The sequence below is a fragment of the Urocitellus parryii genome, chromosome 3 (genome assembly GCF_045843805.1).
Source record: "Urocitellus parryii isolate mUroPar1 chromosome 3, mUroPar1.hap1, whole genome shotgun sequence".
Lineage (NCBI taxonomy): Eukaryota > Metazoa > Chordata > Mammalia > Rodentia > Sciuridae > Urocitellus > Urocitellus parryii.
In genome coordinates, this window is record NC_135533.1 from 33,840,650 (window position 1) to 33,866,561 (window position 25,912).

The window sequence follows — 25,912 nt, forward strand, 5'->3', positions numbered from 1 at the left end:
CACACATCTATTTCGGGCTCTCTCACTTTTTTTTTTTTTTTTTTTTTTTTGTGGCGGGAGCAGGGGGAGTTACCAGGGATTGAACCCAGAGGCATTCAACCACTGAGCCATATCCCCAGTCGTTTTTTATATTTTATATAGAGACAGGGTCTCACTGAGTTTCTTAGTGTCTTGCTAAGTTGCTGAGCTGGCATTGAACTCACAATCCTCCTGCCTCAGCCTCCTTAGCCACTGGGATTACAGGCATGCACCACTGCACTTGGCCTCTCTCACACTTTTTGCCTGCATATTAGACATAAACTTATCACTATTGTCAATTTAAAAAAAAAAACATATCTGCCTGTGCAGAAATTCTGGAGGCATTTTGCTTCTAAGTGTTTGTGTTTGAGTCATGAATTATAGGTACAAGTTCTACATTGCTCTCATAGTTGTATCATCTTCAGAAAGGATCATAGCTACTAGAAGACAGTAGCATTCCGTAACCTATGATTTTCCACCAGGAATTAGTGCAAAAAGGACCATCAACTAATTTTTAGGAAATGTCTTTCAGCAGAGGATTCACAACATTAGCCCTCTTATGCATCACTTTTTTGGATATACTATGGGGATTAAAGAAGTAATATTTATAAAGTCCTATGAATTCTTTCTATAAGAGAACCTGATGATTAACACTTCCTGTAAACAAACCTCAACCTCACTCATTTATATGTCCTCTTTTCCTTTCTCATTTCCAACTCAACACAGAAATTATTCCTGACAATGCAGACCAGTTTCAGAGAGGCGACTCCTACCCACTCTTGATTTTCTTCATAAGCTACTTAATGACACATGAATTGTAGGTCTTCCTCTACCATTACACGTATGGATAGCACATCGAAGGGCAAGAAATAAAACTATGAAAACATCCATAGAATCAGAGTCTCCTATAAAAGCATACCTTTAAAGTCATTCATTACCAAAGTTAACTCAGTTTTTCTTGCATCATGCTTACTTCAAGGACACATCAAGAAAACCCCTGAGTCAAAGGAAAATATAAGAGGAAAATAAATGGATAGTGAAACTGTATTCTCAAAATTTTATAGCCTAGACTCATACTCAAAGTGAAAAAGATAAATTACATCAAAGAATTAGCAGCAGCAGAAAAATCTGCAGGTAGGCAGATTTCATTTGCATACAAGAGAGGGAAGTCTACCAATAGCTAAAGGAATAAGCCTTTCAAGACACAAAGAAGTGAAAATGTTAGTACAGTATGAGGAAATATGAGGTTATCTCTGGCAGGGGGAGAAAAATATATAGATAAATGACATTATAAGCATTTAGTGTACTACAATATAGCTATTACAAATCAATTCTATATTGATTAAGAGGGCATCCAAGTTATGTCAACTGGAAGAGGAAGCAAAGGAAAGTTGGAAAAACTATGCATAGAATGATTTTTTAAAGACATTGTGCTATCTGTATGTATACACAGCTACTCTAGAATATGGAAGCTACACACCAAACTGCATCAGTGATCGTCTCTATAGTACAGGAATGAAGGGAAAGGGGAGAATTTTACAACTTTACATGATATGAGGGATGCAGACATAATACAAGGATTCATTATAGCCATATTTTAAACTAACAAAGTTTTGTAAAGTAGCTACAAGGTCTTTGGAAAACATACAATAAAAGAAGAATGCTTCCATTCTCAGGGATGTTCATACTCTGAATAGTCAGATATTCTTAAAAATGTTGTAGAATGGCCAGGTGCAATGGCACATGCCTAAAATACCAGCTACTTGGGAGACCCAGGCAGGAGAACTGCCAAGTTCAAGGCCAGCCTCGGCAATTAAGCAGAACCCTATCTCAAAATAAAAAATAAAAAGGGCTGTAGATATAGCTCAGGGGTAAAGCACCCCTAGGTTCAATCCCTAGTACTGCAAGAAAAAAAAATGTTGTAGGCTTAGAATGAAATCTTGTGTGGGATGGGAGGGGGCTTAGAGGAAATCTTTTCTGATTTGAAAGATCAAAGACACACCTAGCAATTCCTTTCTTTTTGCAATCACAATTTTTCCCTGTTTCCTCAATTGTTCCCATCAGCATACAACATACTCTAATATCTCCCATCTTTAAATTAAATATCTTCTTTAATCATATACCTTCCTCCATGTATTACTCTATTTCTATGTTCCTCTTTTCAGGGTGTTGCTTATGCTCTCCATCTTTGCTTCCTTCCTCACTATTCTCTCCTTTCAAAAACTTCTTTTTAAAATAATTTCAAACTCATAAAAGTATGCAAGGATAATATTAATGTTTTCCCCAGATTCCTTTCATCCAGATTAATCAATTGTTAATGTCTCCCACTTCTGTTTTACATATTCTCTCTGCATCCTTGAAGATAGGAGGAGGATATTTGTGTACCCATAGCTTTCTTCAAGGTCACCAATGACTTCCATGTTGTCAAAAAATCTAATGATCATATTTTAAGTCTCATCTCGTCAGCAGTACCAAAATCAGTGTTTCTTAAAACATCTTTACTGGGAGCCCAACATGGCCGCCGGCGAAGAGGCAGCACATTCAATGCGTCCGTGGTAAGGGGATCAGAGAGACTCATTAATATACCCACAGGCGTCAGACTGAGAAACTTCAAGCAAAATTCCACTGAAAGGAGACCTACCGGGAACTAGTAAGTTTAATTGGAGGTGTCTGCTTGTCACAGACTACTGAATCTCGGCAACGCAGAGCAGGGGCACAGCCCCGCCAGCCGCCGCCAAATGGCTGCTGCTCACTTGTAGCAGCAATCTTAGGAGCGGGCGTGGCCTGCCTGGGCCCACACCGGCCCGGCTCCGTGATCCACCACCGGCCGCTGCCGGGTGGCTGCAGCGAACGTAGGAGCAGACATTGACCACCTGGGCCCCCGCCACCCGGTTCTGTGAACCGCAGCCAGCCGCTGCTCACACGTAGCAGCAATCTTAGGAGCGGGCGTGGCCTGCCTGGGCCCACACCGGCCTGGCTCTGTGAACCGCTGCTGGCCGCTGCCAGACGAGCGGCCCACACGGTGCACCAAGCTTAGGAGCGGGCGAGGCCTGCCTGGGCCCACACCGGCCAGGCTCCGTGATCCACCACCGGCCGCTGCCAGGTGGTTGCAGTCCACACGTTACAGCGAAGGTAGGAGCAGACATTGACCGCCTGGGCCCCCGTCACCCGGCTCCGTGAACTGCCGCCGCCCACACGCTACAGCAAACTTAGGAACGGGCGCTGCCTGCCAGGGCCCACGCCCGCCGAGGCTTTGTGAACTGCCGCCGGCTGGCGCCAAGCAGCCGCTGCCTGCAACCTTGCAGTGAGTCGGGGAGTGGGCGCTCTGTGAACCTCTGTGAACCTCCTCTGGTGGTTTGGAGCTACAGACGACCACCCCCCACCTGCCAGCCCAGTGCTGCAAACGACCGTCCTGACCAGCTCTGGGAAAGGCCCCGCCCACAGCAGGAGCGGAGACTCGCCCAGTCCGGGAGGAAGAACTGCTGCACAGTGATTGACTCCCGCCTACTGAGAGGAGAGACTTGGCCCAGTAGGCATAGCTCCATCTACTGGAAGAGCAGTTAATCGAACTCTAGGACTACACTTATAATTTTTTTTTTTTGCTGTCCTTTTAAATGTTTTTTTTAATCCATCTTATTTTATTTTATTCTATTTTTTTAATTTCATTTTTCATTTCTACTATTATTATTTTTTTAAATTCTTTTAAATTTTCTATTTTGTTCTTTCCTTCTTTTCTCCTGCCTTTACATTTCTTTTCAATTTTCTTATTCCCCCTTCCTTGAATTCTACCTGCTTACTCTCATTCTCTTTAGTGACTTCTTCCCATCCCTTCTAATACCTTTCCTCCCAAGCATCAAATAAATTTATAGGAGTAAACAGTAACTCAGCAGTCAAACAGAACAAGAAACAATATGAACAGCATGAAAAAGCAAGGAAGAAAAGGAGTGCAAACAATGCAGGGCAGCCTAAATATTCAGGAGGATATAGAGTCACCAGAAAAATGGTCATATAAAGAACTCATGGATCACCTGAGACAGATGGAACGGAACCTTAAAGAGGATACGAGACAGCAAATTCAAGCAGCGAAAGAACACATTGAGAAGGAATTACATAAACAGAAAAAAGAAGTTAAGCATCTTTATCAGGAGATAGAGACTATAAAAAAGAATCAAACAATGATCTTAGAAATGAGGGAAATTATAAACCAAATTAAAAACTCAAATGAGAGTATCATTAATAGAGTGGAGCAAGTAGAAGCCAGAACTTCGTCAGATAACGAAGACAAAATATATCATCTGGAAAAGAGTCTAGCCAACTCAGATAGGCTGGTTAAAAATCACGAGAGAAACCTACAAGAGATATGTGATAATATACAAAAACCAAATTTAAGAGTCATTGGGATAGAGGAAGGGATAGAGATTCAAACCAGGGGAATGAGTAATATACTAGATGAAATAATTGCAGAAAACTTTCCAGAAATAAAAAAGGAAACAGATATACAAATTGTAGATGCATACAGGACACTGAGCATACAAAATCACAGTAGACCAACGCCAAGACACATTGTTATGAAGATATCCAATATACAGAACAAAGAGAAAATATTAAAAGCTACAAGAGAAAAGAGAAAAATTACATTCAGGGGTAAACCAATAAGGTTAACAACAGACTTTTCAACTCAGAAGCTGAAAGCGAGAAGATCCTGGAACAATGTATTTCAAACACTGAAAGACAACGGATGCCAACCAAGAATTCTGTACCCAGCAAAATTAAGCTTCAGATACGACAACGAAATAAAAATCTTCCACGATAAACAAAAACTAAAAGAATTTGCAGCCAGAAAACCAGCATTGCAAAGCATCTTGAGCAAAACACTTCACGAGGAAGAAATGGAAAACAATAACCAAAGCCAACAGTGGGAAGTACCTCAGTAAAGACAGACGGAGCGGGGAAAGCTAATCATGGAGAAACAAACAAAATATTAAAAAAAAAAAGAGATAAATAATCAAACATGGCTGGAAGTACAAACCGTATATCAATAGTAACTCTAAACATTAATGGTTTAAACACTCCAATAAAGCGACATAGGCTGGTAACATGGATTAAAAACCAAATCCAACAATATGCTGCCTCCAGGAGACACACCTGACTGGAAAAGACATACACAGGCTGAAGGTGAAAGGTTGGGAAAAAATATACCACGCACACGGTCCGCGCAAGCAAGCAGGTGTGGCCATCCTCATATCGAATAAAATCGACTTCAAGACTAAGTTAATCCAAAGGGATAAGGAAGGACATTATATACTGTTAAAAGGAACCATTAAACAACAAGATATAACAATTATCAATATTTATGCACCAAATAACAGTGCTGAGAAATACATAAAACAAATTCTCCTCAAGTTCAAGAATCAAATAGATCACAACACAGTAATTATGGGTGACTTCAACACACCTCTCTCACCATTGGACAGAACCTCCAAGCAAAAGTTGAATAAAGAAACTATAGAACTCAATACCACAATCAATAACCTAGACTTAACTGACATATATAGAATATACCAACCATCATCGAATGGATATACTTTTTTCTCAGCAGCACATGGATCCTTCTCAAAAATAGACCATATATTATGCCATAGGGCAACCCTCAATAAATATAAAGGGGTGGAGATTATACCATGCATTTTATCTGATCATAATGGATTGAAACTGGAAATTAATGATAAAAGAAGGAAGGGAAAATCCAATATCACATGGAAAATGAACAATATGTTACTGAATGATCAAGGAGTTACAGAAGACATAAAGGAGGAAAACAAAAAATTCTTAGAGATAAATGAAAATTCAGACACAACATATCGGAATCTATGGGACACAATGAAAGCAGTTTTAAGAGGGAAATTCATCGCCTGGAGGTCATTCCTCAAAAAAAGGAAAAACCAACAAATAAATGAGCTCACACTTCATCTCAAAGCCCTAGAAAAGGAAGAGCAAAACAATAGTAAATGCAGCAGAAAGCAAGAAATAATTAAAATCAGAGCGGAAATCAATGAAATTGAAACAAAAGAAACTATTGAAAAAATTAACAAAACTAAAAGTTGGTTCTTTGAAAAAATAAACAAGATTGACAGACCCTTAGCCATGCTAACGAAGAGAAGAAGAGAGAGAACTCAAATTACTAACATAAAGGATGAAAATGGCAATATCACAACAGACGCCACAGAAATATAGAAGATAATTAGAAATTATTTTGAAAACCTATATTCCAATAAAATAGAAGATAGTGAAGACATTGATAAATTTCCTAAGACATATGACTTGCCCAGACTGAGTCAGGAGGACACACACGATTTGAACAGACCAATATCAATGGATGAAATTGAAGAAGTAATCAAAAGACTACCAACCAAGAAAAGCCCAGGACCGGATGGGTATACAGCGGAGTTTTACAAAACCTTTAAAGAAGAATTAATACCAATACTTTTCAAGTTATTTCAGGAAATAGAAAAAGAGGGAGCTCTTCCAAATTCATTCTATGAGGCCAACATCACCCTGATTCCGAAACCAGACAAAGACACTTCAAAGAAAGAAAACTACAGACCAATATCTCTGATGAACCTAGATGCAAAAATCCTCAATAAAATTCTGGAGAATCGGATACAAAGACACATCAAAAAAATTGTGCACTATGATCAAGTAGGATTCATCCCTGGGATGCAGGGATGGTTCAATATAGGGAAATCAATAAATGTTATTCACCATATCAATAGACTTAAAGATAAGAACCATATGATCATATCGATAGACGCAGAAAAAGCATTCGACAAAGTACAGCATCCCTTTATGTTCAAAACATTAGAAAAACTAGGGATAACAGGAACTTACCTTGATATTGTAAAAGCTATCTACGCTAAGCCCCAGGCTAACATCATTCTGAACGGAGAAAAATTGAAGGCATTCCCTCTAAGATCTGGAACAAGACAGGGATGCCCGTTATCACCACTTCTATTCAATATGGTTCTCGAAACACTGGCCAGAGCAATTAGACAAACGAAAGAAATTAAAGGCATAAAAATTGGAAAAGATGAACTTAAATTATCACTATTTGCAGATGACATGATTCTATACATAGAAGACCCAAAAGGGTCTACAAAAAAACTACTAGAACTAATAAATGAATTCGGCAAAGTGGCAGGATATAAAATCAACACGCACAAATCAAAGGCATTTCTGTATATCAGTGACAAAACCTCTGAAACGGAAGTGAGGAAAAACACTCCATTCACAATATCCTCAAAAAAAATAAAATACTTGGGAATCAACCTAACAAAAGAGGTGAAAGATTTATACAATGAAAACTACAGAACCCTAAAAAGAGAAGTAGAAGAAGATCTTAGAAGATGGAAAGATATACCCTGTTCATGGATAGGCAGAACTAACATCATCAAAATGGCGATATTACCAAAAGTCCTCTATAGGTTTAATGCAATGCCAATCAAAATCCCAATGGCATTGCTTGTAGAAATAGATAAAGCAATCATGAAATTCATATGGAGAAATAAAAGACCCAGAATAGCAAAAGCAATTCTGAGCAGGAAGTGTGAATCAGGTGGTATAGCAATACCAGATTTCAAACTATACTACAGAGCAATAGTAGCAAAAACAGCATGGTACTGGTACCAAAACAGGTGGGTGGACCAATGGTACAGAATAGAGGATACAGAGACTAATCCACAAAGTTACAACTATCTTATATTTGATAAAGGGGCTAAAAGCATGCAATGGAGGAAGGATAGCATCTTCAACAAATGGTGCTGGGAAAACTGGAAATCCATCTGCATCAAAATGAATCTGAATCCCTATCTCTCGCCATGCACAAAAGTTAACTCAAAATGGATCAAGGACCTAGATATCAAATCAGAGACTCTGCTTATGATAGAAGAAAAAGTTGGCTATGATCTACATATTGTGGGATCAGGCTCCAAATTCCTTAACAGGACGCCTATAGCACAAGAGTTAACAGCAAGAATCAACAAATGGGACTTACTTAAACTAAAAAGTTTTTTCACAGCAAGAGAAACAATAAGAGAAGTAAATAGGGAGCCTACATCATGGGAACAAATTTTTACTCCTCACACTTCAGACAGAGCCTTAATATCCAGAGTATACAAAGAACTCAAAAAATTAGACAATAAGACAACAAATACCCCAATCAACAAATGGGCCAAAGACCTGAACAGACACTTCTCAGAGGAGGACATACAATCAATCAACAAATACATGAAAAAATGCTCACCATCTCTAGCAGTCAGAGAAATGTAAATCAAAACCACCCTAAGATACCATCTCACTCCAGTAAGATTGGCAGCCATTAGGAAGTCAAACAATAACAAGTGCTGGAGAGGATGTGGGGAACAGGGTACTCTTGTACATTGCTGGTGGGATTGCAAATTGGTTCAGCCAATTTGGAAAGCAGTATGGAGATTCCTGGGAAAGCTGGGAATGGAACCACCATTTGACCCAGTTATTGTCCTTCTTGGTCTATTTCCTGAAGACCTTAAGAGAGCTTACTACAGGGATACTGCCACATCGATGTTCATAGCAGCACAATTCACAATAGCTAGACTGTGGAACCAACCCAGATGCCCTTCAATGGATGAATGGATTAAAAAATGTGGCAGTTATACACCATGGAGTATTACGCAGCTCTAAAAAATGACAAATTCATGGAATTTGCAGGGAAATGGATGGCACTAGAGCAGATTATGCTTAGTGAAGCCAGCTAATCCCTAAAAAACAAATACTAAATGTCTTCTTTGATATAATGAGAGCAACTAAGAATAGAGCAGGGAGGAAGAGCAGGAAGAAAAGATTGATATTAAACAGAGACACGAGATGGGAGGGAAAGAGGGAGAAAAGGGGAATTGCATGGAAACGGAAAGAGACCCTCATTGTTATAAAAAACTACATAAAAGAGGTTGTGAGGGGAATTGGAAGAAAAAACAAGGAGAGAAATGAATTACAGTAGATGGGATAGAGAGAGAAGATGGGAGGGAAGGGGAGGGGGGATAGTAGAGGATAGGAAAGGTAGCAGAATACAACAGTTACTAATAGGGCATTATGTAAAAAGGTGAATGTGTAACTGATGTGATTCTGCAATCTGTATTTGGGGTAAAAATGGGAGTTCATAACTCACTTGAAACTAATGTCTGAAATATGATATGTCAAGAGCCTTGTAAGGTTTTGAACAACCAATAAAAAAAAAATCAAAAAAAAAACATCTTTACTTGGCTTCTGGACATCACTTCCTGTTGATTTTCTTTCCACCCTACTATCCCAACCTCACAACCTCCTTTGCTGGATCCTCCTCATCATGCAACACTCCAGCACAGCACTACAGGATGAGCTGAGCCCTGTCCTAGGATCGCTTCTGTTCTCTATGCTCACTCTCCACATGTTCTCGTCTAGTCTCAACACTTCAAATACCATCTCTATATTGTTAAATATAATTTGCATTTCTCATCCTGACCTCTTCCCTAAACTGTAAACTTCTAGCTCTCAAATACCTATGGAATAGCACCACTGATAGGTTTAGCTTTAAAGGAGCAAGTCTAAATTTCTACCCCCATTCTTTCTATATCTCTCACCTCAGGAAATGGCAGCTCCAGCCTTCCAATCATTCAAGTAAAAAATCTTCATGTTCCTTGACTCCTTTGTTTATATTAGACCCCACATCCAATCTAGAATACAATCGCTGCTCTCACCATTGCCACCTTGGCTAAGCCATCATCATCCCACATTTGCTTTTCTTTTTTTTCTTCTTTTTCTTTCTATCTTTTTTTTTCTTTTTTTTTTTATGGTGTTAGGGATTGAAGCCAGGGCCTAGTGCACACAAGGCAAGCACTCTACCAACTGAGCTATATCCCTATCCCCTCACCTGCTTTTCGTCAATGGCTTTCTATCTCACTTCTTCATCTCTTCACTGTCTACGTGTCACATACTACCAGAACCATACTTAACATGATTTATATCAGGTCACTTCTCTGTGGGACACCCTCTAAGATCTTCTCATATCACCCATAGCTCACCGCATTCCAGTCAAGCTGTCATTGATGCTCTCCAACTATCCAGGTATGGAAACCCCCAGTTTCCTCCTATAATGCCTGCACTTCTAACCCACTTTTAAACATGCAGCATTGAACATCACAGGTCAGGACCATAGAACAAAGGACAAAGATCATTGCTAAAGAGGAAGTGTTTTTGACAAAATAAGCAAAAGCAGGAAATAAGAAATTCTCCCAGTGAGCAAGGTGTGGCCCTGAGTCTTTTGATCCTTTAATTCACACTTTAAAATCCACTTTAATAAAACTGGTTACTCTGGGAAATTGTTTATTTTTGCACATTGGCTGACATTATTAGGATTAGTTCCAGTTGATGATCTCATCAGCAAAGTACCAAGGTTAAACCTCAGGACATTTTGCTTCCCCTTGTCAAATCTGGTTGCAATGTCATTCACCATATGCAATGAGAAATGGTAGATTATAAATACATGTACTCTGTGACTCAGAAGGAATGGGCTCATTTTAGTGTATGGTATATGAATTCAGTCTTACTAGCTCCCAGTCCCACCTCATATATCACTCTTGATTACAAATACCATCCATTACTAAATTAGCATAGGAGACATACTAAATATGAAATGTATCAGACATTTCAGATTCAAAGATAATTGTTTCGTACAAATGTTTATAGAGAATCAGACCACATGGACTTATAGTTTTCATCACAAGTTGAACATCTGGGAACCAACTCTACCGGATATTAGATAAATATTAAGTCAAGATACAAAACAAGGTATAGTTTAAGTGCCCTTGTAAGGTAAAGGGCCAAGAGGTAAGGGCTGTCACAGGGAATGTAAAGATCAGTAGGTCTTTGATCTTAGAGGACTGAAAGATTGAGAAAACTCAGGAACAAGCACCCAGATTATTTGAGTCTTGCTAATTCTTAAAGCTGATCATTATTTGGGTACATGTTAAAAACATTTTTAGACTTGTTTTCTTGATAAATAAATACAACCTTTTTCAAATTATATAATGCCTTTTGGATAAAATATTCACACCCACAGTTACTATGGATGAAGGTTTAATTCATTAAGAAACATACTGCAGCCAGGCGCGGTGGTGTGTACCTGTAATCCTAGTGGCTCAGAAGGCTGAGGCAGGAGGATTTTGAATCCAAAACCTATCTCAGCAACTTAGCAAGACACTAAGCAACTCAGTGAGGCCCTGTCTCTAAATAAAATACAAAATAGGGCTGTGGATGTGGCTCAGTGGTCGAGTGCCCCTAAGTTCAATCCCCAGTACCCCCACTCCAAAAAAGTATACTGAAAAATGTGAACAGCCAACAGAATACAAACACTTGTAGGACTTTGTCAGGGATGCCAGGAAGGCAAGTGGTATGTCTGTTAAATGTATATCCTAGGTCTGGTAATTTCACCTCTAATGTCTTAGCATGTCATAATCATAGATTGAACAAAAAAGAAAAAGGACAGATTTCACCTTGATTCTTGTCAAAGGTAAAATGAAAATATTTATCTAGGATTAGAGTTTTATTTTGGGATACAATCCAGAGTTATGGTTACTATCTTGGGCTACAATCCAGATATCAAATACAGTTTGATATGCTTCAATATCCTAAAATTCTGCGGGTAGATTTATAATCAGATTTATGGATCTGGCATCAATTTTTGTCATAATAGAATGTTTTCCATTGCATGCTTCAGTTTTCAGACACTGGCCACTAGATACACATCGTTTCCAAAGGAGTTAGATTTATGTGAGCCAGATTTTTAAATGCCATTTGTCATTATTGCCTGGATTCCTGCCAGAGCCTCCTTGGTGCAATCCTGGCCCTATGACAGTCTATTCTCAGCCCAGTAGTCATAGTCATTCTTTCAAAAAGTAAGTCAGACCGTATCACACTGTTGGTCAAAACCCAGCAAGCTACTCCCCACTCCACTCTGTGGGAAAGCAGAGGCTCTCCCAAGTCTCTGTGGTACAGGCCCTACCCCAACCTCACTGCTGTGACCCCCCCTGACCTCGTCTCCAGCCATGCTGGTCTCTCGGCTCTTCTTTGAACATGTCAGGCATACTCCTGACACTAGAAAGCCTTTCTTTCTTCTTCCGGGGATGTTCTTTCCCAGAAATCCACAAGAGTCCCTTGCCTCCTCCAGGTCTCCACTCAAATAGGATCTTCTCATAAGGCCATCCATTTAAAGATTCATCACACCCTTCCCTCATCCTTTGCCTGCTCTTGTCATTGCTACAAAAGTTCTCATCTTCAAGCTTACTATATAATCTCCATTTTTATTATACTTATTACCAATGGAACTCAATTCCTATGGAGTCAGGAATCTTTACCTCTTTTGTTTTGATATATCACCCCAAGCATCTAGAACCCAGCCTGTTATACTGCATGAGTTCAAGAAAAATTTATTAAACGAATTGCTTGAAATAAAATTGCATACAATTAGACAATACTTACTAGTGGAATTAATGTTCCTTTTTGAAGCAGAAAGAACAGATGAATTTACATGTAAACATGTGTATTAACTTGTCTTCCTGATATGCAAAACGAAAGCAAATTCTACTTTGAGAAGCACATTAGCATTATTTGTCTCATGACCCTAGCAAAGAGTATGTGTATGTCATTATTTAAGTACATTCGTATCAGGAAACATAGCAAATATGATGGCTTACTTTTAAAAATCACAATAGTAAGGTAATTTAAGAAGCAAAGACAGATCGAGGGCTATGAAAGATTAATTTCTTTCTGAAACTGGCACAATAAACACAATGGAAACTATTAACTCATTAACTACTTCTTTCAAGACCAACAGAAACCAGTTAGAGAACTTTTAAAAGATTAGTATTCCAATGGATTAAAAATCTATTTTCTGCTTTGAAACCATTTAAAGCCTTAATTGCATACACCAAAAAAAGAGTCTTATAAAAGCTCATAGTCTATGCCAATGAAAATAAATTATAATGAATGTGTTAGTACTACTCTAAATATCATCTCTACAAATAAGAATTCACAGGAAAATCTGTCCATTCCCAAGGCTTAAACTTCCTGGTAAAAAACCACAGTTGTGAAAATCTAACGAGTGGATAGCACCAGATGGCTCATTTATTTTTAATTTATTAACCTAAGAAAATCATGGGAAATGTAATAACATTGCATAATTATTGGCTGATCTAGTGACAGGCAATGATATATTAAGGTTCCTCTATCTTTAATTAAGACAATATGAGTTGGACCTATATTAAAAGTAGGACCTATATTAAAAGTAGGACCAATCAAGAACTTACTAAATACATACCCTATCACTGAGCAGAATGCACTGGACATATAAAGGAACCACTACACACAATACCCTCAGGTTTATTTCCGTCAGACAAGTATATTGTTTGTTTTTTCATCCTATTTTAGCAATAGATAATTTGATTACAAAGAAACACATACAAAAAGCCAAATCCAATTCTTCTAAGGAAATATTTACCTGTTAGGCCAATCAGGTCTACCAAAGAGTCAAGTAACCCCATTGTATGAAAAACTAGAATCTAGAAAAGAATTAATCATTTCACAAGTTTAGGGCTCTCTCTACTGATAGAATTCAATAATTATTGAATAGTGTACATGAATAAATCTTTTTTGTGGGTCAAAGAGCATGGTTAGAGGGAAGTTCTGTCATCACCTGTCCCGTAACCTCCATATTTCCATTCACATATTCACTACTTTGTTCATTCACTAAACAAATATTTACTAAGTGCCTACTATATTGCAGACATCTTTCTAGGTGTGAGGGAATTAGAGACAGATGAAAGAAACAAAGTCATTGCTCTTATAGTTTCTTTTTATCAGAAGACAGCAGATAATTAACCAACTAAATAAAGACAAATTTTTTCAGATAATAAAAGTACTATGAAACCATAAAACAAGATAATAGAACAAAGGAGAATGGAGTAGAGGTAAGATAGTGTGGTAAAAAAAATGCAACAATCAGAAATAAACTTGTACCAGGTGTGGCAGCACATGCCTGTACTCCCAGCAATTCAAGAGACTGAGATGAGAGAATCACAAGTTCAAGGCTGAACTTGGAAATTTAGCAAGACCCTGTCTTAAAACAATAAAAATAAAAAGGACTGGGGATGTAGCTCTGTGATAGAGTGCCCTGGGTTTAATCCCACTTTAAAAAAATATGTACTGTGTGGGCTGGGGTTGTGGCTCAGCGGTAGAACGCTTGCCTCGCACGTGTGAGGAACTGGGTTCAATCCTCAGCACCACATAAAAATAAATAAGCAAAATAAAGGTATTGTGACCATCTAAGCTAGAAAAATATTTTAAAAAATATATTTATTGTGTATATATGTATGCACATATATATATATATATATGTGTGTGTGTGTGTGTGTGTGTGTGTGTGTGTGTATACATATATTTAAACTTGGTTTCTTTTATCTGTCTCAAGTTCCCTTACATCTAGGATGTCAGCATGCAAAATAGTAGGCACTTAATAAATATTTGTTCAATATATTTTATTTTAATATGTATACACACATATATGTATATATATATATGTATATATACAAAATGCATATATATTAAATGTTTATATATAGATTTTCAAAAAAATTATCTTTCTCCTTTTCCTTCAAATTCCCTCTATCTCAGAAGTGGAATATTTTTCTGCCTCTGTTTCTCCTCATTCAGAGCTCTGGTCTTCTCTTTGGATATCCTTAGGGCAAGGTGGACATCTGTTCTGGTATTGCCCTTGGGCCCATGATTCCCACTAGGGATGTGAAAAGCAGTCCTAAAGAATGGCTGTTGAAGAATTTTTTATAAGATGAAGGAAAGATTATTATGGAGCTGTCTTTATGGCTTGCCAGTTTAAGTCATAAATACTCATAAAACTTCATAATCTTTCTTTTGTTGGGGATTCTATGACCCTGAACAGGTAACTTATTTTACTTTCTCTCACTTCTTATATTCAAAATGACAAGTCATATTCTGCAACTGGATAAAGAAAGGTGCTAACAGTAAAAAGCCAACAGTCATAATGTTCTTCATGTGTTTATAAAAACCAGCGTGGACTGCAGACTCCTTAGAGATCTGTCACAGAAGCTTGCCTACAAAGGAGTCCGTCCTTCCACAAGCTAACTGGGAGGGGACTCCATAAGCCTTTGAAATGTGTGACATTGCAGCAGTTGCTACAGTTTCATATGAGGCAGCTACAGATCCAGCCAGATCCCACAGAGACTTCAGTAAATCTAGCAAAAAAATCAAAAGGTCACTAACTCCAATCCTTAAATTCTGATGGGACTGCATTCGCAGAAAAATAATTGCTTTTTATAAAAAAAAAATTTTAGATTGTCGAGGGAATTTTTTTTTAATTTACATTGTTGGGGCGGGGGAGACATCACATATATGTCACATCTTGAAGTGTCAATTTTTAATTTTAAGATGCAGATTAAAATTTTGAGTGGCATTTCCTTTTCAAAGGCTCAAATTTATGTTTCCTCTCTCTGAAACCTGCCCTGACTTGATTGCTTCCATTACCTGGTAATTCAGAGAGCTTGGAGAAACAGTAGCTCTGGGTTACCTTGGCTTCCTAGGTCACTCAGACCTCAGAGGTCTTACTTAACATCTTTGTGGTTTGGCTTCCTACCTCACAGGATGGTAAGCCTTGAATAAAATAACGTATGGATTAGATAGCATAAGAAGGTCCTTGTTCTTTCTAGGAGCTCTAAACTTTGAAAGAAAAAGGGTGAAAATATATACTAGAAAATTATTTCTGAACAATTATTTATGGTGGTTAAAAATTAAAAGCATTTTATAAATTTTTATACTGAAATTCAGGGAGTATAAAGACAGTACCAGCACCTAAGTTATCCATGACTCTTTTGGGGGGGGGTAGGTAGTTACCAGGGATTGAACTCAGGTGCACTCGACCACTGAGCCACATCCCTATTTTGTATTTTATTTAGAGACAGGATCTCACTGAGTTGCTTAGCTAATCATGTCTTTTATTCAACTGAGTTTTATATGGATGCTGTTACAAGAAGGTAAAGGAATAAGTATATGGTGTCCCTACCTTTATATATTAGACAGATAGTGGCTGGATAGGAGGACAGGAGAGAGGAAGGAGAGGGAAAGGAAAGAGCAGTTTAAACCAAATGATTGTAATTTAAATAATGTACTATTATAGCATGATGAGTAGCTTTGATATATAACGACTCAAGTGAAATATTTCATATGATTTTCTAGCTTTTGGTGACATTTCCAATCTCCTTTTTAAATATTCAGCATCAGCACATGGCATTGGACAATAATGTCTTCTTCCTATGTCAGTAGTTGTTTCAACTTTTCCTTTGGGATTGGGAAACCACAACAAAGCCTGGTGTAGGGAACCATATTAACTTTGGGGGAAAAATAATTTCAAGATTGTTTTTCCTTTTAGGTCATAACAATGTAAGGAGTGTTATAGAAGCTCAGCAAATCTGTTATGGCCACTGGTCATTGCACGGGTCCTTATTCACAGTAAATAGCTTGAAGGATAAGCTGTTAATAATGATGATTCAAGTCCGGTTAAGTTCAAAGTTTCAAGATTTCATTCCAATTCTGATTTGGGGAATTGGCTCTTAAAGAGGAAAAATTTAATAATGAGATTGAAAGAGGAACACACTCTACTCTATCCCCCAATGCAGGAAGTAGAAAGAAAGAAAATGAAGGGGAAAAGATGGGGAAGAAGAGGGGTGGGGAAGAAGCATCTTTTTCCCTCACTGGCTTCAAGGAATAAAAACAACTTTGCCCAGAAGGAAAATGCAAGTTTGAACCTGCAAAAGGAAATGCTCTTGGTCTCAGGCCAGTCCCACTGAATAACACCAACGTTCCCTGATGTGAGCAACCTGGTCGTCTCCGAATACTGCACACTCAGCTTTTTGGGGATTGCTTTATAATCCATATAATTGTATTCAGTTTGGTTTAAAATTTAATGTATAAAAACATGGGGATGCCTTCACACAGTGCATAGGATTTAGAGAGCATAAGAAACATGTATGGACGTTTGTAACCAGGATCATCTTGTAACCAGTCTCCCCTACCACTATCAGTTTGGGGCAGGTATAGGCTCAAAACACCAACTACTGTAAGTCCAACCCCTTTCTGGGTTTTGACTTTTATTTTTATGTAGAATTGTTGTGTTTTGTGTGGGTTTTGAAAGTTATAATAAAGGTTAAGTATCAGAAGTTAATTCAAAGATGGTTTTAGCATAAGCACATCCACATCGTCTTTACTATGCTGTTAACTACGTTGCTTATCGTTTCTATTTAATTTCTGAAGTATATGCAAATAGAATGCAGTGATCATATTATTACCAAGGTTGGCTTTATTTTCTGTTTTTTTATGCTGTTATTCATTTGTAGTCAAAAGAGGAGAAAATAACTCCAAGTTCAAACAAGAAAGAGTCCTAATTTAATGTATGTGTCTGTATACGTTTCTCCCCAACTAATATGAGTTTAGAGACTAAAAAAAATTTGATAATTCTTAACCTCTCTGCAGGTATTTGAGGTATTTGCAACTCTGTACATATCAAATCTCCCCCTGGCTCTTTATAAGTGAAATTCTTTTTCTTCCCCTTTTGTCAGTTTTTTCAATGAATAAATCATTTCTCTTTGTCCTCTAAGGGTGGCAATTTTCTGTACTATAATAGATCCATTCTAACCACAAATCTAGTCAAATGGATTCTGGAAACACATTCAAAGCAATCAGGTCACAGGTAGGAGCCAAAACAGGAGGCTGGCAGGTGGGCTCTTGAAGTTTCCACTACAGATTCCTGACATTCTTTGAAACAGCCTTTTTGGTGAAGGGACACCAGAATGAGCAAAAATACTTGGTTTCATCAATAAAGAGCTTGGGCTGAACATAAACACAGATATTTCTGCACAAGTGAGATAACCAAAAGAAACCTACCTAGGAAATTACATGAATCTTGAACAGTAAGTAAAGAATCTTACAGAGTCTGGGTTCCATCCTGAATTTCTGAATCAGAGAGCTTTGGCAGGAGAAGCCACGTTTAGGCTTTCCCCATGTTAGGCTCTGTGAACTGGGCTGACCCATCCACCACCACACTCCTGCTGGCTTCAAGGCTGCTGACCTCCCAAGTAATCCCCAAGGTCTCCAACAATTCCCCGACTCCCCAAAGGAGCCTGAGTTCTGGCCTTGTCTGTCAACGTCAACACTGTGTTCCTCATGCCATCTTTGTGCCCTCCCTGAGGTCTGTCATCTCTTCCCATCCTGTGAGCCCACCTCTCCTCCCAGATGTCAGGCGTCCCACCTCCTCTGTCCATGGCTTTGCCACTGACATGGATGAGCATTTCCTCTTCGTTTCCTGGTCCTACCAACCTCCAACCTCCCCCAGCTCTTTGGCTGGCACTCCGTCTCATCAGGTGCTCCAATGATGCTTGAAATAAGATGATCAAGGCTCTAGGATTCTCTTTTATAGAATAGGATAAAAGAAACGGTAGGACTGAACTCAGTCTGTGGAAGCTCCAGTGTCTGTTTCCCACAGTATCAGGAGAATGAGAGAGTGTGCTGAAGCTGCCTTGGAGACCACCCGTCTTTTCTGTTCTCTTCTAGAAGCACCAACATACTTCCGAGCAACAAATAACTTTATATTTTCCATCTTTTCTAGAAATGGGTTCAATTATGATGGCAGCAATTTCCAGCTCTTTACCAAACTGCTGATTCCTTTTCATCCTGGGCATATAGATCACCTTTCCCAAGATCCCTTGCAATTAACTATGGCCATGCAGCTGTGCAATAAAATTGAATGGATGTGTGCCTTCTCCTGGTCAAGACTTTTAAGAAGCAGTTGTGCCCCTTCCACACATGCTTTTTCTATCTGCAGGGTGTAAATAGTAAAGAGGCTCAGCTAAGGGAGGAGCGAGAAGTGAAAGACAAGGTTCCATGAAATTCTGTGTGGAAGAAAACTGCCCATCAACCAGGAACCCACGGTGGACTGTTATGTGAGTCATTATATATTTTGGGGGTTATGTGGCACTGAAGTCAGGACAACACTAGCTAATGCAACCAGTATATTGTGTTTAATAATATTAAATCTCTTGAATGTTAGAATCCTAAACCTTGCTCTTAGAAAATTCCAAGAACTAGTAGAAAGGGAAAGAAAGCAGGAAGAGATAATTATGTGAATAACTGCGAAGATTTACTACATACATAACCATAGGTTAAGTTATTATGCATACTATCTTATTTGATTTTTATTGTGCCTCACAACAACTTTAGACGATACTAGTATTATTATCTTCTGTTAATCAATGTGGAAACTGAGGCAGAGATGCCGTACTCAGAAAGTGGAGGAGTCATGATTCAAATCTGTTGACTCCATAGCCCATGTTGTGCAGTAACAACCACTGAGTATACTCAACATTTGATTCAATTTTATCTTCACAGCATCTTGTAAATGAGGCCTCCCTATTCCTGTTTTAAAAGTAAGAAAGATGAGGTTGAACAAAAATAAATGGTTTATCCAAGGTTATACAGCTCGAAAGAATCCAACCAAGGTCTGAGCAGCTCTAAGACTCTTTCACCATGGAGGTCAGAATGTAGATACAAGACAGAGGTCATATAGATCTAAATTGCCTTACATTTATGGGTCCAGCTGATCTGGAGTTTGGTCTGCTAGCTCTGGAACAGTTTCACCACGTGTCTGCTTTGGAGACATTAGGGTTTCTGTTAGACAGGGTTGACCAGATTACCTAGCTTGTCAAGGAGAAGACTTTTACACACTGATAATAAACTGGCCAGGCCTAAAATAGTCAACCCATCCTCTGCCCCAGACTAATGATGTGGCAAGTACCACAATGCCCCAGGGTTGGATCAGTAACACTCAGGCTTGAAGGAAGAACTGAAACTGGTTGTATAGAAGGTAATCCTTTCAATGGATGAAGAATTCATGAATAAGAAGAGTTATAAGAGAAACCAGTCCACAAATCTGAGAAACTCTTTAAAGTCAAGGAGGGGTATCAGGAAACTTATTTATGAAAGGACCTCCTGATCCTTACTTAATACTAGGGGAATGAATGTCTGGGCTGAGAGAACATGGAAACTGACTTGAATAGATGAAGAAAAGGAAACTGAAGAACTGGAGAACAGCAACCTTGGTGGCCCATACTTGGCTTTCCACCTGAATGTCCCACTGTCTTATGACATCCCTCCTGGCCTCACCAGAGTTCTGTGGGAATATCAAGGAATCCCTCAAGACACAATGCCATCCCTTCTCCCTCCCAAAAATCTATGGGATGATTAACATATCCAGTGTCTATCTCTAAGGCAGTGGTTGATACTGGAGGCTCACAGTGATACAAGATGGTGGCATTATATAACCTCATGACCCAGACTACAGACCTGAAAAGCCAAGGCCATTTGGAGATCCAAGACCACATCCCCATACTCATTCATTCAGTCAGCAGACATTCGTGGTTGGGGAAAAGCACTAAGGCCCTCAAGGAGCTGGAGTCCTCTGCTATGCAGAGCCAGCTAGGCCTCAGGAGGGGCTGCAGGAAACATTGGAATGCCGTCATGGTACCCAAGGTTAGCAAAGCAGCAACCTGGATGGTCCCAGAGTCTCAGGGAAGGCAGGAGGAAAAATATCCCAAAAGAATACACTCTTCCACATGAAGAATCAAATGAATGGGAAAGGGCATAGGAAGGGGATCCCCTCCATCCCCCCATTCCTTCTAGTCATATCCATCCCTTCCATAGATTGTAACCAGTGTCAGTCATTTCTGAATTGATCACTTGATCCTTCTATGACTTTTAGTGGCTCTTAAGGTTAAGATCAAAATTATTATTGTGGCCTCTAGGATCTTGTAGGAATCTGATTAGTGGAGAGAAAGCTTATTCATCTCTGTGAGGACGGGGTCTGTGATGTGAGAGTTTTGACATTGGTTCTTTACCTGTGACCTCCACTCATCACATTGTGTTGCCCTCCATTCTCTCTGGAATGGCAAGATGGATTATCTTCTGACTGTAAATTCCACAAAGACTAAGTTCATGTCTTTTTACTCACCCTTTTATGTCAGCACTTAGCCTACCTGCCTAACACAGATGGTGTTCAGTCAGTTGGCTGGGTGGGTGCAATGCCGGAACTAAAGAAACAATATTCCAGCAACAAAGTCAGGTGCATACTGAAGCTGATCACTTCTGTGATTGAGCCCTGGCCCCTCTTGTCCCCATGGCTCAGAAGGCCCAGAGAGACAGACTGTAGTTCAGACCAATGTTAAAGCAGAACCAAGTCTCTCTAATTTAAAAGGTCTTTGGAAAGTTGTGGGAAATACATCAACAAACAATTGTAAGGAATGAAATTTCACTGATTATGTAGTCTTAACATGACTCAGAGCAATGCCGCCAACTGTTTTCCAGTTCCCTCCCTTTGGCGGTGATGGTATAACCAAGGGTCAGGAGGTGAGGTAGGTGTCCTGAGGGAAATACTTCTGCCTGCTGCCAGCCAGCACCAGGCAACCCAACAGGTCTTGAAAGGTTTTATGAGTCAGCCTCGGTCAAGTAGCATCAGGTCACAGCCCTATGTGGAGAGAAAGCTTCTCATCTCTGAATATGTGATGTGGCAGTTTTGACTTTGCTTCTTTCCTTATGATGCTGGGCTTCATGACCTAATTTCACTCAGGATGGATTTGAACATGGCATAACCTGGAGGGCATAAGAAAGGCCCCCAGCCAGATGAGTCATGGTTGGTGAAGACTGACTTAATGCAACCCAAGGTGCTTCAATGCGAATTAAAAAATAAAAAAATAATAAAAGTGTTCCCTGAAAATAGAAGGGAAAAAATTACCACCAGATTTAAAGAAGTAGAAAGGTACATGAACTCCGAGCACATGTGAGCTGGACTTGTGTTGGTAACAAGCCCAGGGCTCTAACACACGGTTTGTTTTCTACAAAAATTCATACAAAACATTATGTAGGGTGTTAACCTCTTTTAACTGTAGAATTTAAGGATTAAGTATGAGAGTGATATTGTTTATAGGAAGCAGAGTTTTTGCTTTATTTTCCGGCGCTTATGTGCTATCAACAACATGTGGCCTGCTGTTTGCTTAGATACTTAGTCTGACAGATGAACAACTGTTATTTAAAAGACCTGCCATGGAAACCCTAGATGTTGTGTGATGAATTGTAAGATTTAACACAGATTCAGTGAGTTTTGCTCTTGATTTAGCTCACTCTCTTTACACAGGAGTAGGTGGTTTAATTCCATCACAGGATTTTCACATTTATTATCTTAGGCCCCTGCTGTCTCCTACTTACTAAGAAGTTCTGCTACTTGGAAGAGTCTGTTTTGAATGTTTCCACTTTTTTTAGAGTCAATCTCAATTATCAATTCTCAATTGCCCACCCGCAAAGTTTTTGCATGTTAATAAATAAAAGCCAATTTATTGCAGGGAATGGGATGGTTAAAAAACAAAACCAATATGTTAGAAGAAGGAAGGGAATTGTTTGAAATTATCTAGTAACATGTAGACATCAAACTGTCTACTGAGACATGGGACACCCTAGCAATACCCCCTTTCTAGATTGCCTTATTGTTGCTGAGTAGAAATAAAGCAGAATACAAATACCATGAATCCCAGTAACAAAGACTCAGGCCATCAGTGCACTAATTCTCACCCAGGCTACTCAGGAGGATCACCCAGAGAGTTTTAAAACCACAGCAGCCAGCCTGGTACAGTGGCCCACATGTGCCATCCAGTTACTCAGGAGGCCAAGGCAGGAGGATTATAAGTTTGAGTCCAGACTGGACAACACAGAAAGACCCTGTCTCAAAATAAAATTTAGAAAAGGACTGGGGATGTAGCTCAGTGCTGAGGTGCTTGCCTAGTATGCAGGAGACCCTGAGTTCAATCCCCAGTACTGCAAACAAGCAAACAAAGAACAGTACTCAACAGCTAGCCCCCCAGAGTTTCAGATTTTAGTCTCCTAGGGTAGGATATCAATACTATTCAGAAAGCTCCCCCATGTGATTCCATTCATAGCTAAGACTGGAAAGTGCCCAACCAGGAAAGGAAGCTTACAGATCAGGAAGGTGAGAGAGCTAGGGAACACAGAGCTGGCATGAAGTCTCCATTCAACTCAGAAACCACAAAGAAGAAACCACCAGAATTTTCCACCAACCAATTTGATAATGTTAAGCCTCCATGAAACTATTGTGCTTATACCATTTCTACACTTCTGGATGATCTCTCTAAATACTAGATGCAATTTTAACTGCTAACCTTGCATTAAATCCATTTCATAATAGCTATATTTTGCATTATTCACAGGCTCTTCTCCTCATCGCCCTGTGGAGTTGAGCAAGGATTCCAGCACAATCACATTCACTTACTTTAATTCCTTGTGATCCATAGCCAGGGGGACCAGGGGGGCCAGGCAAACCTTTCTGCCCAATATCACCCTGTGAGAAAATGGAGAGAAATTGAAAATAAAGTGTAAGAAGATTGAGGGAGAAAAAAATGTAAATATTACTGCTCTCAGCTTCAATTCTTTCTTTAGCCTAATTAGGAGCTTCTTGCTGTCCATAAGCTATTTTATATTTTATTTAAAGCAGTGTTGTTCTAAATATTTTTAGGCTACTCAAATAGTTTGCAAACAAAATCTTACATGTAATCCAAATATAAATAAAGAGGTAAAGGCAGAGCTGATAGGAGTAGACAGAAGGAGAGGCCCTGCTTGGCTCCTCTGCCCCACACCAAATCTGACAACCACTGATGCAGGATTCTGTGGGACCTGTAACATGTTATTCTGCTTCAATATGGCGCTAAAGGTTTAGTGAATGTTGCCGAGATTGCTGAGATTGCTGCTAAAGGTTTAGTGAATGTTGATGTGGGCCCATATTCAACTTTCTATGAAAACATGATACATAAGTAAGTGCAGCATTTCCCAGGGTGTATTCATAAGATGACCCCATGTTTATTGAGGAAAGACTTTAATGGTGGAGTCAGATTGGAAAACACTATGTGCCTCCACATGGAAATCTCCAGTGCCCATTAATACAGTCATGCAGCCCTTAAGGATGGGGATATGATCTGACAAATGCATAGTGACTGTTTCTTGTACAAACATCACAATGTACTTATACAAACTAAGATGGCTATGACATCACTAGGCATTACACCTACCCTCATATGTGCAGTATGGTCTGGACCAAAAGGTTGTTATATGGCACATATATGAAAGGTTCAAAGAAGTCGCCTAATAGGGATTATCTTTGTTTATCTCAGAAGCTCCTATATTAACATTGAATAGAACAAACTCTGAGAAATTGTGGGTTAATATACATTACCATATAATGTTTATTTTATTTGATTACTTCCTCATTGCAAAACTATTTAAGACCAGAAATGAAGATGACAATAAGAAGATAAGTGGATCCATACTCTCATCACCCAGTGATATAATGATTTTTAACATCTGGGGGTGGGGGATGGTAGGGGATCTTTATATATAAAGTGATCTATTAGGGCTCAAAAATAGCTTGCTGCCACATGGACAAATAAGGGATAAATTGCAATCCTGGTAATTCTGGGATTCTCAGTAAAATCTTTGACTCAGGAAGTCTTTTCTTCTGATCATGGGGTTCAGATTCATTCTGTGTATTTTGGATGTGCGTACATCTATTTGAAATTTGAATCTATGATGACAGTTCATTCATACCTATTTTCCCTATGAACATGTCTGATACTTCTTACCTCATTTTTTGAACAAATCAAAAATATTTCCTAAATAAATGAATAAACAAAACCTAAATAAATGAATAAACAAAACTCAGCACTATTGACATTTTGAATCAGATGATTATTATAAAAGCCACCCTGTTCATTGTAGAATATTTAGCAGTGTTCTTGGGCCCTACCCACTAAATTCTAGTAGCACCCTAAGCTATGACAGCCCAGAATGTCCTTCTGGAGGTCAGGGGGAAGGACAAAATCTCCCTCACTGAGAAATACTGGATTAAAAGAATAAAAGGATGAATAATCATAAAACTGGAGGAAAAAAAGAAGGAGACATAAAAATAAAGGCAAAGGGGACAAAGGAAGTTCTCGCCTTCTATGGGGACAATAAATCTAGATCCATGCACCCAGGCTCTGCCCAAGCGAATGTGGCATATGACACAGTAGATACATGAGGCCCTGAGTGACCTGCTGAAAGGCCACCTAAAGCACCTCTGGCCAAAGCAAAGACATGCTTCTTGATGACAGCACAGCCTATACGAAACCTAGAAATGTTCTGAGCTCTTGGCAACTACTTAAGGGAGGCTGCTTTCTAATTTCTTTTGAGGAAGCATGTGGATTTATAAATTTAAATGGTCCACTTTACTGAAAGTTTATATGATGTGAAAAAATAAGACTTTTCATAGGTAATCAAGGAAAGAATAAGTCAACACCAACACAAACACTTACTCTGAAGTTGCTGTTCACTTGTTTGGCACTGATTGCACAGGTACAGGGTGGGTATCCCTTATCTGAAATGCTTGGGACCAGAAGTGTTTCAGATTTTGAAATTTTTCAGATCTTTTTACATATATATACTGAGACCTTTTGTGTATGGTATCCAAATATAAGTACAAAACTCATTTATGTTTAATTCACACTTTATACATATAGCTGGGCATAATTTTAGGCCAAGGTTTTGACTGCCTCACATCACATGAGGTCAGGTGTTGAATTATCCTGTTGGTGTTCAAAAGTTTTGGAAGTTGGAGCACTTCAGATTCTTGACATTTTAGATTTTTAGGGATGCTCAA

At 39.0% G+C, this 25,912-nt stretch overlaps 1 protein-coding gene across 1 annotated transcript in view; it reads right to left on the bottom strand.

Moving 5' to 3' along the window:
* The window catches only part of Col28a1 (collagen type XXVIII alpha 1 chain), a 160,377-nt gene that overhangs the window by 38,459 nt on the left and 96,006 nt on the right, over positions 1–25,912 (bottom strand). The window contains exon 26 of the mRNA XM_026391533.2: positions 23,495–23,563. Coding sequence (XP_026247318.2) covers positions 23,495–23,563 — 69 coding nt within the window. The remainder of the gene's footprint in view (positions 1–23,494; positions 23,564–25,912) is intronic.